At 39.3% G+C, this 13,887-nt stretch overlaps 1 protein-coding gene across 1 annotated transcript; it reads left to right on the forward strand.

Annotated features, from left to right (window-relative positions):
* Positions 1–580: 580 nt before the first annotated feature.
* FUNDC1 (FUN14 domain containing 1) lies at positions 581–13,654 on the forward strand. Its single transcript, XM_072817915.1, has 5 exons — positions 581–768; positions 1,469–1,625; positions 5,672–5,747; positions 10,344–10,472; positions 13,021–13,654. Exons 1-5 carry the CDS (start codon positions 741–743, stop codon positions 13,096–13,098), a joined length of 468 nt encoding a protein of 155 aa, XP_072674016.1. The 5' UTR covers positions 581–740; the 3' UTR covers positions 13,099–13,654.
* Positions 13,655–13,887: the final 233 nt, after the last annotated feature.

Below are 13,887 nucleotides of genomic sequence, written 5' to 3' on the forward strand. Positions count from 1 at the left end.
GGCTTTCGAATCTGGTGGGGCTTCTGGGTGAAGAGCCTGACCTCGTTCCTCTGTCAGACTTAAATAATAAAAATGATGCTAAAAAAAAAAATTATGTCCTCTTGAACATCGTGTCAGGTCAGTCCCTAGGCCTTTCTCTACTTCCCTTGGGTTCCTGGCAGGAAACATGTGGAGAGGGAGCGGATAAACAGGTTCCCGTTCCCAGCAGCAGCACGTTACAAAAATTTTCCATCTGTTGTCGTGCCCTTGCCTCCGTACAAAAAGTGCGGTTTGAAACACGGTTTCTCTTATCTCCCTTTAAAAGCCTTTTTTCTCAGGCGCTTGCATTCTGGTACAGTGTTGAGCATGCCAAGCTGCTTTTCGCTTTATATCATCATGTGACGCCGCCTCTCCTCCAGCCTTGAGGCTCTTTAAAACAGAATCACAAAATATAGTTACTGAGATTCTAGGAGCGATGGGGGTGGGGTGAGAAGCGAGGACTGCGGAGGGCAACGGACTACACTTCCCACAAGCCCTCGCGCGGCAGCTCCCCTCCCTCCCCCACGCTTCCCACCCGGAGGCTTGCGCTTGCGCGGAAAATCCTGCGCTGAGAGGAGGGGCGGGGACGACACAACGCGCCTGAAAGGGGAGGAGGAAAGAAAGAGACCATAGACTTTCACCTGGGCCTAGAAGGTCTCTTAAAGTAGTGGGGAGAGGAGGGCGGGTGGGGACCACCTTCAGAGCAGGCCGCCGGCGGTATCATGGCGACCCGGAACCCCCCTCCCCAAGGTGAGCGGCCGGGGCCCGAAGTAGTATCTCGGACGTGGCTCACAGCTCTCGACCTTGCCCCCGGGGGCGCCTCTTCTTCCCCTGCCCCAGGGATCCAGGGGCTCTTTTTTGGACGCACCCCTTTAGAACTAGACGCCCTCCTCTTACGGCTGAACTCTGGCGGAGAGCGACCCCCGACCCCAACACAGCCCTGCTTCCTGCCTTACCTTCCCCTCTGGCCCTTCGTTTCCATCTTCAGACGTGCTTTTTGGCATTTCTGATGAATTACTGAAGTAATTTCATCTTGCCAGGCCCCTAACCGCTTCTGTCAGTGGAGGACCCCCTCTTTGTCCCACTGATGAAAATGGATCTCTAGCTCGGGCCCTGACCCGACTGAGATTTGGGGGCGACCGTTTATGCCGTGAAAGTCTGACCTGGCCTTACTGCCATTTGGGGAGGCGACCCCTCACTTCTGTGTAACTCTGACGTGGCTCTGGCTCCGGCCTCTAGGCCGGTCCCTGGGCCTTTGGAAGGGAGATGCTAGGCCCTTTTACTCTTGAGGCCCTAGTCTCAGGTGTGGGGTTTAACAACCTAAGGTTTCCATCTGGGCATTTTTAGCTGTAAGAAAGTAACAGTTAATGACAGATTTTTTAAAAAATGTAAGGACCTTTCTGACTTTTGGTTAACTCTAAATTTATTTTTTCCATTTTGTATTTTGAAGAGTATGAAAGCGATGACGAGTCTTATGAAGTGTTGGATTTAACTGAGTATGCAAGAAGACACCATTGGTGGAATCGAGTGTTTGGCCACAGTTCCGGACCTATGGTTGAAAAATACTCGGTAGCCACCCAGATTGTAATGGGTGGAGTGACTGGCTGGTGAGAACATCTTTTTCATTAGATTTCATTGGCAGCCTTACTGCTGCCCTTCCGTAAACAGGCCAGTTACTGAGCGCATTCAGTGGTTTTACACTGTTAATCCCAGAAGAGCTCTACCTTGAGGCTCTTCTCTGTGATATGATTGGTGTGATCTACAGTCTGGAGACAGTGGTTTTGGTGATTGGCTTCCCCACGCCCACCACTTGTTCCCCTGGTCCCTCTCCCTTCCTTTGATTCTTTACGTACTTTCCACCTTCTCACATTTAGCAAATGTAGTGTATCTGATTCAGTGAGAGTGGGTAAAAAGGAAGATCCATCTGAGGGCTAATTATATGTAAATAATTTTTACTTGTGCAATGCTAACAACTGGAAAGACCTTTGAGGACTCCCACAGTAGAATTGGTCTCTAGGATTGAGAGCTCTGTAGAAAGCCGTGTAAAATTCTCAATGAAAATTATTGTGAATCAAATGGTTCTGTTGATTTTTGTGGACTAATTTGGATTATTATAATACTTTGAAGAAGAGTTGGAATTGAAGGACCAATTGCTTACTCTGTAATAATATTGTGGAATGCATTAAGGAGAAGCAGTTAAGCATTAACCTAACTAACCAATTAATGTTTTGGGCTGCATGATGACATGATTGCTACTGTAGATCAAGTTGTTATTCTTGGAATAAAAGATTAGCCAAATAACAAGGGTCAAACAAGTATGGCCCTTTATCTTGAAAATGTTCATGATCGTGGAGAATTTTTGACGTTTGTGGGAGTGCTTAGCTTGTGAGTAATCATTTTTCTCCCTTAGTTCTAGGTTAAATTTATCTTACATTAAATATTTACATATTTAAACTTGATAAGCATTAAGCTTTTTGATTTGTGTTTTATATGTACCTTAGAACAAGGTTCATTCCTTTATGCCTTTTTGTAAATGCTATTTTATGGTAGAAACATGCATTGTGAAGATTCTGTGATGCAAAGGTACAGTATTTCTTCATGATGTGTGCTTATTAATGCTGCTTATGAAAAGACCTGCAACTAGAAGAGAGATGCCTGGTCAGGGCCCTGGTTATTCAGTTGATCCTCCACAGATAGTTTGTACCTTGATCCTCCATAATGGAGTCTGGTGCTCTGCTCACATAAGCTCACACGTTGGTGCCATGGCTGATTGGTTAATGGGAGTCTGGGCCTAAAGCCCCATCTTAAAAGACACTAAAAGAATAATTAAGCGATAGAATTATCACATTGTGTGCATTCTCCTTGTAGGCCAGACTTGGTGAGAAGCCCCATAATTGGCAGAAGTTTGCTTGGAAAGCCTAGAGACAGAGCAGGGGAAGTTAGTAGTTTAATTTTGATGGCTCATGCTGTTAAGCAAAGGATAGACATGCTTGTGAGACATGGTCTCTGGGATGTACTTGTGACTTGGCTGCTGCTCCCCCCCCCCCCCCCCATCAGAGCCTTTGTTGCTGATTTCCCTACTGGCAGCTGTGGTCTTTATAGTAATACGTATGTTTGGGTTACAGCCAGGTGTCGTCGGCTCAGGAGCTGTGTAATAGGACTCCAATATTACACGGGTGGTTTGTTGCAATGACTTTAGACTCAGTGCAGTAAATTTCTGCAATTTTCTTAAGGTAGAAAACTGATGTACTATCGTGGCATGTGTTAAGGAGGAATGGTTAATAGGCATTAACCTAACCAGTTAACATTGCAGACTCTGAACTCTGTAATAATATTGTGGAATGCATTAAGGAGAAGCATATCAGGTTCAGGATATGCATGGGAGGCTAAAGAGATTATATGCAGCTGTAGGTAGTTACAGGTTTTTGATGATAAGACATATCAGGACAGATGATTGCTAGGAGAGATGGGAGGTGTGAAGACTAGCTAGAGGACCCTTAGTGTGGTCTGGAAGCAAATTAATGATGTCCTTGAGAATGGAAAGAAGAATCAAAGAATGTTTTGGAAATAGAATATATAGAATTGGCAATCAGTTGGACCCCAAAGGTGATGAAGAAGGCAGAGTCTGAGATGAACTTGAGGGGGCAAACCTAGAGAATGGTGCTGTCACTTACATTGGGGACCTTAGCAACAGTTGATTTGGTTGGAAAGATGATTTTTGCCTTTGGGGCATTTTGAATATGTCATCCTGTGTGCCTGAGAAGTCCATGGAAATGTAAATTTTCCATTTATGAAGGTGTATTAGTTTCCTAGGGCTATCATAACAAAGTACCACAACTAGGTGGCTTAAGACAAAAGATTTATTCTCATGGGTCTGGAGGCCAGAAATCGGAAAGGTGTCAGCCCAGTTAGTTCCTTCTTGGAGGCTCAGAGGGAAAAATCTGCTCCTTGCTTCTCTTCCTAGCTTCTGGTGGTTGGCAGCAAACCCTGGCATTCCTTGGCTTGTAGACATATCACTCCAATCTCTGCCTGTGCCATCACATGGCTGTCTTCCTTCTGTGTGTCTCTGTGACGTATTAGATTAAGTCATACTGGATTTAAGGCCCACCCTATTGCAGTATGGCCTCATCCTAACTAATTACATCCTCAGGGACCCTTATTCCAAATAAAGGCACATGCTGAGATTCTGGGAAGGACATGAATTGGGGGTTGGCGTGCACTGTTCAATTCAGTACAGGAGGCTACAGTTAGAAATCTGGGATTCTTTTGCACAATATGAATCTGGAATAGTTAAGGGAATATGAGCTCACTGAAAGAATCACAAAAGAAGTATGGACTGACGTTCTTACAGGATAGATGAAACAAAATGGGTTTAATTAGAGATAGATATAGGTAAGGAAGCAATGAGAAATGTGGGCTTAAATGTCATGAAGGTGGAACTTCAGCTGGACCTCAAAGGGTATAAAAGCTTCAGATGGGCAGAATTAGGTAGAAACCCCTAGAAGCAGGAAGATTAATAGCTTGAGCAGTGTGATAACCTGTTTGGAAACTAATGGGATTGGAGCAGAAGGTTTAGTTACAGTAGGGATTGGCCAGGTGTATGGAGCATCTTGACTGCATTAAGAAAAAAAAAATCACTTTTATTATGGAGAATTTTAACTTAAACAAATGTAGAAGGAAGAGTATAATGAGGCCCTGAGTACTCAACATTATTTCAGTAGCCAATCTTTTTTCCTATAAATTCCCCTCCTCCAGGATCCCTGGGTGGCTCAGCAATTTAGTGCCTGCCTTCGGTCCAGGGCGTGATCCTGGAGTCCCGGGATCGAGTCCTGCATCAGGCTCCCTCCATGGAGCCTGCTTCTCCCTCTGCCTATGTCTCTGCTCTCTCTCTCTCTCTCTCTCTCTCTCTCTCTCCCATGAATAAATAAATAAAATCTTTAAAAAAATTCCCCTCCTCTTCTCTCCATCCCTCATTTTGAAGCATCTCACAGTTTAGATTGTGCTTTTTTTTTTTTTTAAGTAAGCTCTAGGCCCAACATGGAGCTTGAATTTATGATGCTGCTAATAAGATCAAGTAAGATCAAGAGTTACATGTTCTACTGACAGCCAGTCAGGCATGCTAGATGATTGTGCATTTTTTTTAAAGATTTTATTTATGTATTTGGACAGAGTGAGAGTCAGAGAGCACAAGCAGGGGGAACTGCAGAGGGAGAGGGAGAAGGTGACTCCCAGCCCTGGGGTCATGACCTGAGCCGAAGGCAGAGGCAGATGCTTCACGGACTAAGCTGCCCACTTTTTTTTTTTTTTTAAAGATTTTATTTATTTATTCATGAGAGAGAGAGAGGCTGAGACGCAGGCAGAGGGAGAAGCAGGCTCCATGCAGGGAGCCTGACATGGGACTCAATTCCAGGTCTCCAGGATCACACCCTGTGCTGAAGGCGGCGCTAAACCGCTGAGCCACCTGGGCTGCCCTAAGCCGCCCACTTTTGATTTGCCTTTAAAACAAGAGAAACTCAGGGTTTCTGAGTGGATAAGAGATATGATCAAAAGAATTGGGAAGAAATTAAGATTTTATTTAGAAAGCAATGAAAAGAAGAGAGAGAGTTTAGTACATCATTGGTTGTTCTCATTTTTGTCATTTCTTTCATTAAAGGTGTGCAGGATTTTTGTTCCAGAAAGTTGGAAAGCTTGCAGCGACTGCAGTAGGTGGTGGTTTTCTTCTTCTTCAGGTATGTCGGAGCCTTAGGTCCTTGCCTCTGCTTACATGTGTATCCCCTGGGAACTGAGAAAGTCAGGTTTAGCCATGCATTCCTGTCTATTTTAATAGAAGATGAGATTTTTCTTTTCGATATCAGTTTATGGAAAAACTAAAGTGAATTTTGAAAGCTGACATCTGTCATGAAAGACAAGTTTCAATATGTCTACATTTTGTAAACCTAGTTTGATCCCAGTAAAAAAAGACAACTATTAAAGTTTGAAGTACCTCATTTTTTTATTACATATCCAAATTTCCCTTAAAACATCCCTTCAGCAAAATAAACATTTCATCCCTAATACAACCTTTTCATCCTAACCGTTTTAAACTTATATTTAAAATTCATACAATATATAAAATTCAAAAGGTCTCTTTCTTTTCCCCATTTCCTAGCCATGCAGTTTTCCTTCCCAGAGGAAATTGCTGTTAGCAATTTCTTTCTCTTTTTTTTTTTTTTTTGAAGATTTTATTTATTTATTCATGAAAGACACACAGAGAGAGAGAGAGAGAGGCAGAGACATAGGCAGAGGGAGAAGCAGGCTCCATGCAGGAAGCCCGACATGGAACTCCATCCCAGATCTTCAGTATCACACCCTCGGCCGAAGACGCCACTAAACCACTGAGCCACCCGGGCTGCCCACTCTTAGCAATTTCTAACATGGTTTTTTTACAACTAGGGAACTATAATAATATAAAAAGTGGAAAATTGGGTTTAAAAAAAATCATCCATAATCCTATTTCTGAGGCAGGGGGATTTGAAACTTTAGTTTTGTTCATGTTCCTCTAAGTATAAGGTTTAAAAATGCTTCGTGGTTACAGGATGTTTATCAGGATATTGTCTGGCATTCATGTCTGTTTGGCATATATTTTTCCAAAAATATCATTCCCTGAAGATCAAACACAGTAAATCCCAAAATTGAAAATCTCTGGGAATGTTAGCAGCAATATTGAAGTTACAGAGAACGGTCTGTCCTACCAGATTTTTTAAATGATTGATGTTCATAGCAACCAAAATTAGACTTCAGCACCAAAGCCATTGATCATGTAATAACCAGTGTCATTGCCTGAAGTACAAAGGGACTGGGTTCATATGTGTTAAGCACAGATTTTTGAGTTGTTTACCAAACAGCTTTTTAAAAAACATATTTTCTTTCTGTTGGTGGCATTATGAGGGGTCATTGCCTACTGCTTATGGTAAGAGGTAAAAAGGAAAGTGGTTAATATCAAATTTAGGCCTTTGGATGAACATGGCAGCCTTTGTACAAAAGACAATTATATTGAAGCTGCTTTTGATTTGTGTTTATATAGAATGAAGAACATATTTAATTCTGTAGCTATTTTGAAAACTCAAGTTTGTCATTTCTGTTTAGTGGGAAAGGGTACTGGATTGGAGCAGTTTCCAAAAATACTCATTGAATGAAGACAATTACTACATTTCAGTCCACTCCGTTAGTTTTGCAGAAGTCCATTTCGATCTGCTTAATACACACCATTCAGATTCACATTTTGCCATTGCCACCTTCTCCTTTGCTGTACCTGGTCTCCACATTCTTTGAAGTCACTAATCAGAAGAATATGGGACCTATCTGCCTTAAACCAGCCCCTCCCCCCACCACCGCCTCCCCAAATATGACTTACCTTGAAAATCTACTAGAGGGAAACTAACAGGAAATAAGTAACACATGGCTTTCAGGCTAATTGCCCATTGTTCTTTAGGCTCACTACCATATTTTTGTTACCCTTACTTTAAAGATAAAAATGTATTTACTTAGAACTTAAAGCTTTTCTAGTAACTCAGTGTTAAGTGTTTTCCAGTAGATATTTAGCACACTGCCATCTTAAAATAGACAGTGGAATATAAGTCTTTAAAATTTTGTTTTTATTTTTATTTTTTATTTTTTGGAGTTGTATATGCCCCTAATTCAAAGGGTCAAATACATGTACAGGGCTTATTATAGGTTAGAGTAATCCTCTGCCTCCCTCATTATCACCTTCCCCATTTTCTACCTCCCTTGAGGCAACTATGTGAACTCTTAGCTGATTCTCAAGATATTTATTTACTTTTTCCTAAACAAGTTAATTGGCTATTTCTTGATCTTTCCGTTTGGAGTAATAACTGTTGGCTTTGTGTTTTGGACTATGAGACCTTATCATTTATTGAACTTTTCTTGCCCACTGCCCATCCCTCACATTTGCATGCTTTATGTTCCTCTGTCCCCTCCCATTCCGTGTCACCGGAGTATTGTTACTTCATAATGGTGTTAGGTCATAACCTGGAGTTCACTGAGCTTGATTCTGTGAATTTATATGTCTAACCATGTTTGGGAAGGCTTTGACCATTATTTCTGTAAAGATTTGTTTCTTCCTATTCTTTTTCTCTTTTCTTGCTGAATATGACCCTGCTTATGTGTATGTTAGGCTTTTTGATAATGTCCTGAGGTTTTGTTCACTTATTTTTTCAATTTTTTTTCAAAGTGTATAATTTTAAGTGATCTAGTTTTGAGTTCACAGATTCTTTTTTCCGTCATCTACCTTTTGACATTAAGCCTTTTCCAAAAATTTTATTTCAACTACTGTATTTTCTAATGCTAGAATTTTCATTTGGTTCTTTTTATATTTTCTAGATCTCTGGTGAGATTACTTGTGTTTTCATCGATTACAAGTGGAATTTCCTTTTCCTTTTGAGCATAGTTGTAATAGCTGTTTTAAAGTCCCTATAATTCCAACAACTGGGTCATCTTAACGTTGGCATCTGTTGATTTTCTTTTTAGACTAGGCCACATTTTCCTGTTTTATCCTATATCAAGTAAGTTTGGATTTTATCCTGGGCATTGGGAATGTTATGTTGTGGAAACTCTGGATACTGTCTTTCTCCTCTAAAGAGTGTTGATATATTGATTTTCTCAGGCAATTAACTTGGTTAGACTCAAATTGTAAGCTCTGTTTCACCTTTGGTGGGTAGCAGCTTAAATATCAGTTTATTTCTTTTAGCCTCGGCCAGAATGCATGGCTCTGCCCCATGAATGTGTGGTTTAGGACTTGAATAGAGCTTACACATAGAATTTGGGGCTCCCCTTATGTGGCTTTCTCATTTCTGGCAGCTGTTACTGTCATAGACTATGTCATCTGGTTCTTTGGGCCAAAAGATGGCATGTTTTCTATTAAAGTTTTAGCCATCCTACAAGTGCATCCTGCCCTCAGGATAAAACCAGAAAAATGGGCAACTCACTTTACATTGCTCCTTTCTTAAAAGTTTTAACTCCCCTTGAAACCTGCTCACTTTCGTTAATTTTGGAGCCCCTGTGTTTTAGCCAGGGTTTATAGTTGCTACGTACAGGACGGTCCCTAAGGTTCATCATCACCTCCATGCCTGTGACCCAAATTGCTCTGTCAGGGACTGCCAGGAAGAGCTTTCCCTTGCCATTTGGGTCCCTAAGGTTCATCATCACCTCCATGCCTGTGACCCAAATTGCTCTGTCAGGGACTGCCAGGAAGAGCTTTCCCTTGCCATTTGATTTGATCACCATACTGTTTAGCTAAGGCTGGAGTTTGAAGTGATAATAGGTAAATAAACACAGGAAGGAATGCAGATAAATTCTTCTGTGGAGTCATTCATAGTGAGAATGGAACTTAAGATTCTTAGTCGACCTATTTCTATAAAATCAGATACTTTTATTATTTGAAGTATTTTATATGTGATTCAGAGTCAAGTGATGCCTTACAAAGTTAACAAAGAAAGCATAAGCATGATAGAAGAGATTTGTAATGATGTACATGGCTTAATTGTTTACTACTAATGTGATTCTTTACTTTTTGATTTTATTATTAAGAGAGACTAATTTATGGTACTGGCTCCCATACCATGCTTTATTCCTGTTCAGATTTTGTAGTGTCTCGGCTATACCATATGCTTATACCATAGTTAATAAGCATTTAGCTATAGTGTTTTATTAAAAGGACTTATGGCTTGAAACTTGTGTACAGCATATTTCTTTTGTATTCCACTTTTGGAAGCGATTACCAGAAAATATTCTTAATTTAAGTAAAGAGTCAGAGTTAGTAAAGAGCCTTTATCAAGCTACTTTAGATCTGTTTAGTGACCTAATAGCTGATTGGCATCTGATCCCTTGTAATTAAACATCTGTTTAATTAAGAGGTACTTTTTAATTAGCTGTATAATTTGGATTGTCTCTTTGTCTTTCTAGCTAATTCCCAAATTCCAAATGTTCTGATAGAATTATAGCACAGTTATAATACAGTTTTTGGAATCTTCCCATCATGTACTACTATACATTTCCTAACGTAGTGTTCATCACATCTAAGTAATTAATTATGCTTAATATCTTTTTTTCCCTTATGGATGCAGAGTTCTCTGTTGGCTGTAGTTTGGGGGGCCTAGAATAATGCCTGGCGCAGAGTAGACACTCAGTATTTGTTAAATGAGTAAATTGTAATATCTTACCTATAAACTTCATAGATTTCTTGAAATCTAAATGTCCATATATTTGGTGATAGATTTGTCAACAACCTAGTTGGTTTAGAATTAACCATTTTTATTATATTTTTGCAGATTGCCAGTCACAGTGGCTATGTGCAGATTGACTGGAAGAGAGTTGAAAAAGATGTAAACAAAGCAAAAAGACAGATTAAGAAACGAGCAAATAAGGCAGCACCTGAAATCAACAATATAATTGAAGAAGTAAGACAGTGTACATTTTTTACTCCTTTTTTCTCTTTTTTCTTTTTCTTTTTTTTTTTTTTAAGATTTTATTTATTTATTCATGAGAGACACAGAGAGCGAGAGAGGCTGAGACACAGAGAGAGAAGCAGGCTCCATGCAGGGAGCCCGACGTGGGACACGATCCTGGGTCTCCAGGATCGTGCCCTGAGCTGAAGGCGGCGCTAAACCGCTGAGCCACCTGGGCTGCCCTTCTTTTCTTTTTTAATGAGTAATCTCTATGCCCACTGTGGGGATCGAACTTATGACCCTGAGATCAAGAGTCTCATGCTCTACCAACTGAGCCAGCCAGGCATCCCTGGCTTCTTTTTTCCCTTATGGGTTTCACTTCCCTGAAAAGGTGACTAGTGATTATCTTCTCCTAAAAAGTGAGTGTTTTTGGTCATGTTTAGGGTATTCAATAAAGTTGGGGATCAAGCCACTATTTAAATCAATCAGTGGAGTGGAGTGGAAAAGCAAGCTTAATTAGAGCATGCAACTATTAATCTTGGGGTTGTAAGTTTGAGCCCCACATTGGATGTAAAGATTACTTTTTTAAAATTTTTTTAAAAATTTATTTATTTTATTATTATTATTTTTTTAGTAGTTTATAATATAGTTTCACCTGCCAGTCTCTCTGCCTACTTTCATCTCTATGTAAAAGGTGATAATATTATTTTTCTAGAAGGTTTCCTCCACTTTTACAAATGTATACATGTGTAGACAGCATGTGGTAAAACTAAAACTACATATTTTTTTCATGAGCTGGGATATTTTGAAAATGTATTTTATTAATATATTAGTTTTATTAATGTTTTATGTATATTTTTCTTATCCTCTGTTTAGAATTAAATTGAATACTCCTTGCCTTTGTTTTTGTTCTGTTCTTTTAATACCTCCAATTTGTAATTTTTTTTTCCAATTTGTAATTTTGAAAAATTTCAGACCACTTGAAAAGTTGAAGGACAAATACAGTGAATACCCAAATACCCTTCACCTATTTACCTAATCATTTTATAACATTTGCTTTATCTCTCTGTGTATGTACATGTGATTTACACATTTTCCCCCCAGCATTATCTTCTGAGCATATGTATATTCTCCTATACCACTACAGTTACTCTTATGAATCTACCTCAGATTCACAATCATGCAATAATATTTCCTAATATACAGTCTATATTAAAATTTTTCCCTAAAATACCTTTTATACCTTTTTTCACCCAATTAGGAATTATATATTGGGGCATCTGGCTGGCTTAGTCAGTGGAGCATGCAACTCTTGATTTGGGGATTGTGAGTTCAGGCCCTACATTGGGCATAGAGATTACTTAAAAATAAAATTTTTAAGGGATGCCTGGGAGGCTCAGTGGTTGAGCATCTGTCCTTGGCTCAGGGTGTGATCCTGGAGTTCCAGGATCGAGTCCCACATCGGGCTCCTGCATGGAGCTTGCTTCTCTTCCCTCTGCATATGTCTCTGCCTCTCTATGTGTCTCTCATGAATAAATAAATAAAATCTTTAAATAAAATAAAAATTTAAAAAACAAATAAAAAGAATTACATATTGCAATTGGTTGTCATGTCTCTGAAGTCTTTAGTGTTTAGCAGTCCCGTCATCTGTGTTTCGTTTTTGTTTTTGTTTTCCCCCCATCTTTCATAATACTAACGTTTTTGAAGCATGTAGGCAGAAGGCCCCACAGTCTGGCTTTGTCTGATTGCTTTTTCATGGTTTTATTTGGGGTAAGCATTTTACCAAGGTGATATTTATTTGATCTTGTACATTTTTTCTTGCCGGCCAAGTGGACTGTTAACAAATATCATTGTGTCTGCTGTGGGAATTTATTAAATCTGTGTTAATAACTTGCTAAGTGGACCATTTATGTCTGCCCTACAGCTTCTTGTTATCTGAGAGATTTTTGCGACTGATATACACATTATCTCAGTAGCTAAGAAGCTTATTGGATCTGGCAGGGGCCCTCTGCTTCTTCAGATCATAATGGACAGCCTTGGCATCTTGTGTGGTGGTTGGCACCTGCAGTAGTAGGTGTACAAGAATCTTTGCCAAATATTTATTGAATTGGGGAAAACAGCTGTGAGAATGTTACTTAGCACCAGATTTAATAAGTAGAGTGTTTTTCTTTAATTTGCATCATTTTTTTTCTTTTTCTTATTATGGCAAAATACACTTAATGGAAAATTGACCATTTTAATTATTTTAAAATGGCACAATTTAGTAGCATTAGGTACTGAATTAACACTTTTGTGCACCTATTACCACTATACTAGAACTTTTTCATCATCCCAAACAGAAACTCAAACCATTAAGCAAACATTCCCACAATTGACCCCTCTCCCCGGACCTTGCTGGCCTCTGTCCTACTTTCTGTCTCCATGAATTTCACTATTCATGTCAGTGAAATCATGCAGTGTTTTTTCTCTTTTCTGTCTTATTTCACTTAGTGTAGCATTTTCAAGGTTCATCCATGTTGTAGCACAATTAAGAGTATTGTTGTTTTAACTTGTGTTTCAGGCAACAGAATTTATCAAACAGAACATTGTGATATCCAGTGGATTTGTGGGAGGCTTTTTGCTAGGCCTTGCATCTTAAGAAGATGAATGTCTATCACAGTGGAGTCACCTATAAGAAGAGAAATGGTGACAACAAGGTGGTTTCTCAATATTACTCACCGCCAGATTATCCAGGGCAGCAAGAAACAACTAGGTGGATAATACCAAACTCAGCTTAATGTTTTGCCATTGAAGTTTGGCAAACTAGTATCTGCTGTAAAAACAAACCCATATGGTATGTGTACAATAGTATTCCTGAGCAAAACATGCCTTTCATGTATTTTTTAAAAATTTGCATTTGTTTTGAAATTAGCCTATAAAATACCACCATTGGATGTAGATCTATAGAGAAAGAAAATGTGTTGGATATATTTTCCAGTGAAATATTATCCTTGTTTTATTTAAATAAAATGTTCTTCATTTTGCTTTATAGTATATTGCCCGTAATTAAAAATTTGTATTATAGCTTCAATATTACGGTTGGCTTTTTTTTTTTTAAAGATATGTTTGCAATAAACTGAAGAACTGTAATGCCCTTTTGTGGAAGAATTTAGAAGTAATAGAATGATTAAAAATATTAAACAGATTTAATACCAGTTTTTAGGTGGTTGTTTTCTGCAATTCTTACTTTGCTTCTATAAGTTTAGTAAGCAGCTTCAAGGAAGGCCTTTCTAAGGAAATACTCATGTCTAAAGCACTCTCTCTCTCTCTCTCTTTTGATATCTATAGTTATAAAAATTTCTTGTGTATAAGCTTCTTTAATTAATTTATTTATCCTGGCAGCCTGGGCAGAACTAATTATTTTGAAGGTACATGTAGCTGGGTCACT

Source organism: Canis lupus, chromosome X (genome assembly GCF_048164855.1).
Source record: "Canis lupus baileyi chromosome X, mCanLup2.hap1, whole genome shotgun sequence".
In the NCBI taxonomy this organism is placed as follows: Eukaryota; Metazoa; Chordata; class Mammalia; order Carnivora; family Canidae; genus Canis; species Canis lupus.

What these genes read in the sequence shown, in the direction of transcription:
- FUNDC1 (XM_072817915.1), top strand. Translation starts at nt 741, where the DNA reads ATGGCGACCCGGAACCCCCCTCCCCAAG. An exon ending in GTGGTTTTCTTCTTCTTCAG is followed by an intron (nt 5,748 to 10,343) that starts GTATGTCGGAGC and finishes ATATTTTTGCAG; the next exon opens with ATTGCCAGTCACAGTGGCTA. An exon ending in TCAACAATATAATTGAAGAA is followed by an intron (nt 10,473 to 13,020) that starts GTAAGACAGTGT and finishes CTTGTGTTTCAG; the next exon opens with GCAACAGAATTTATCAAACA.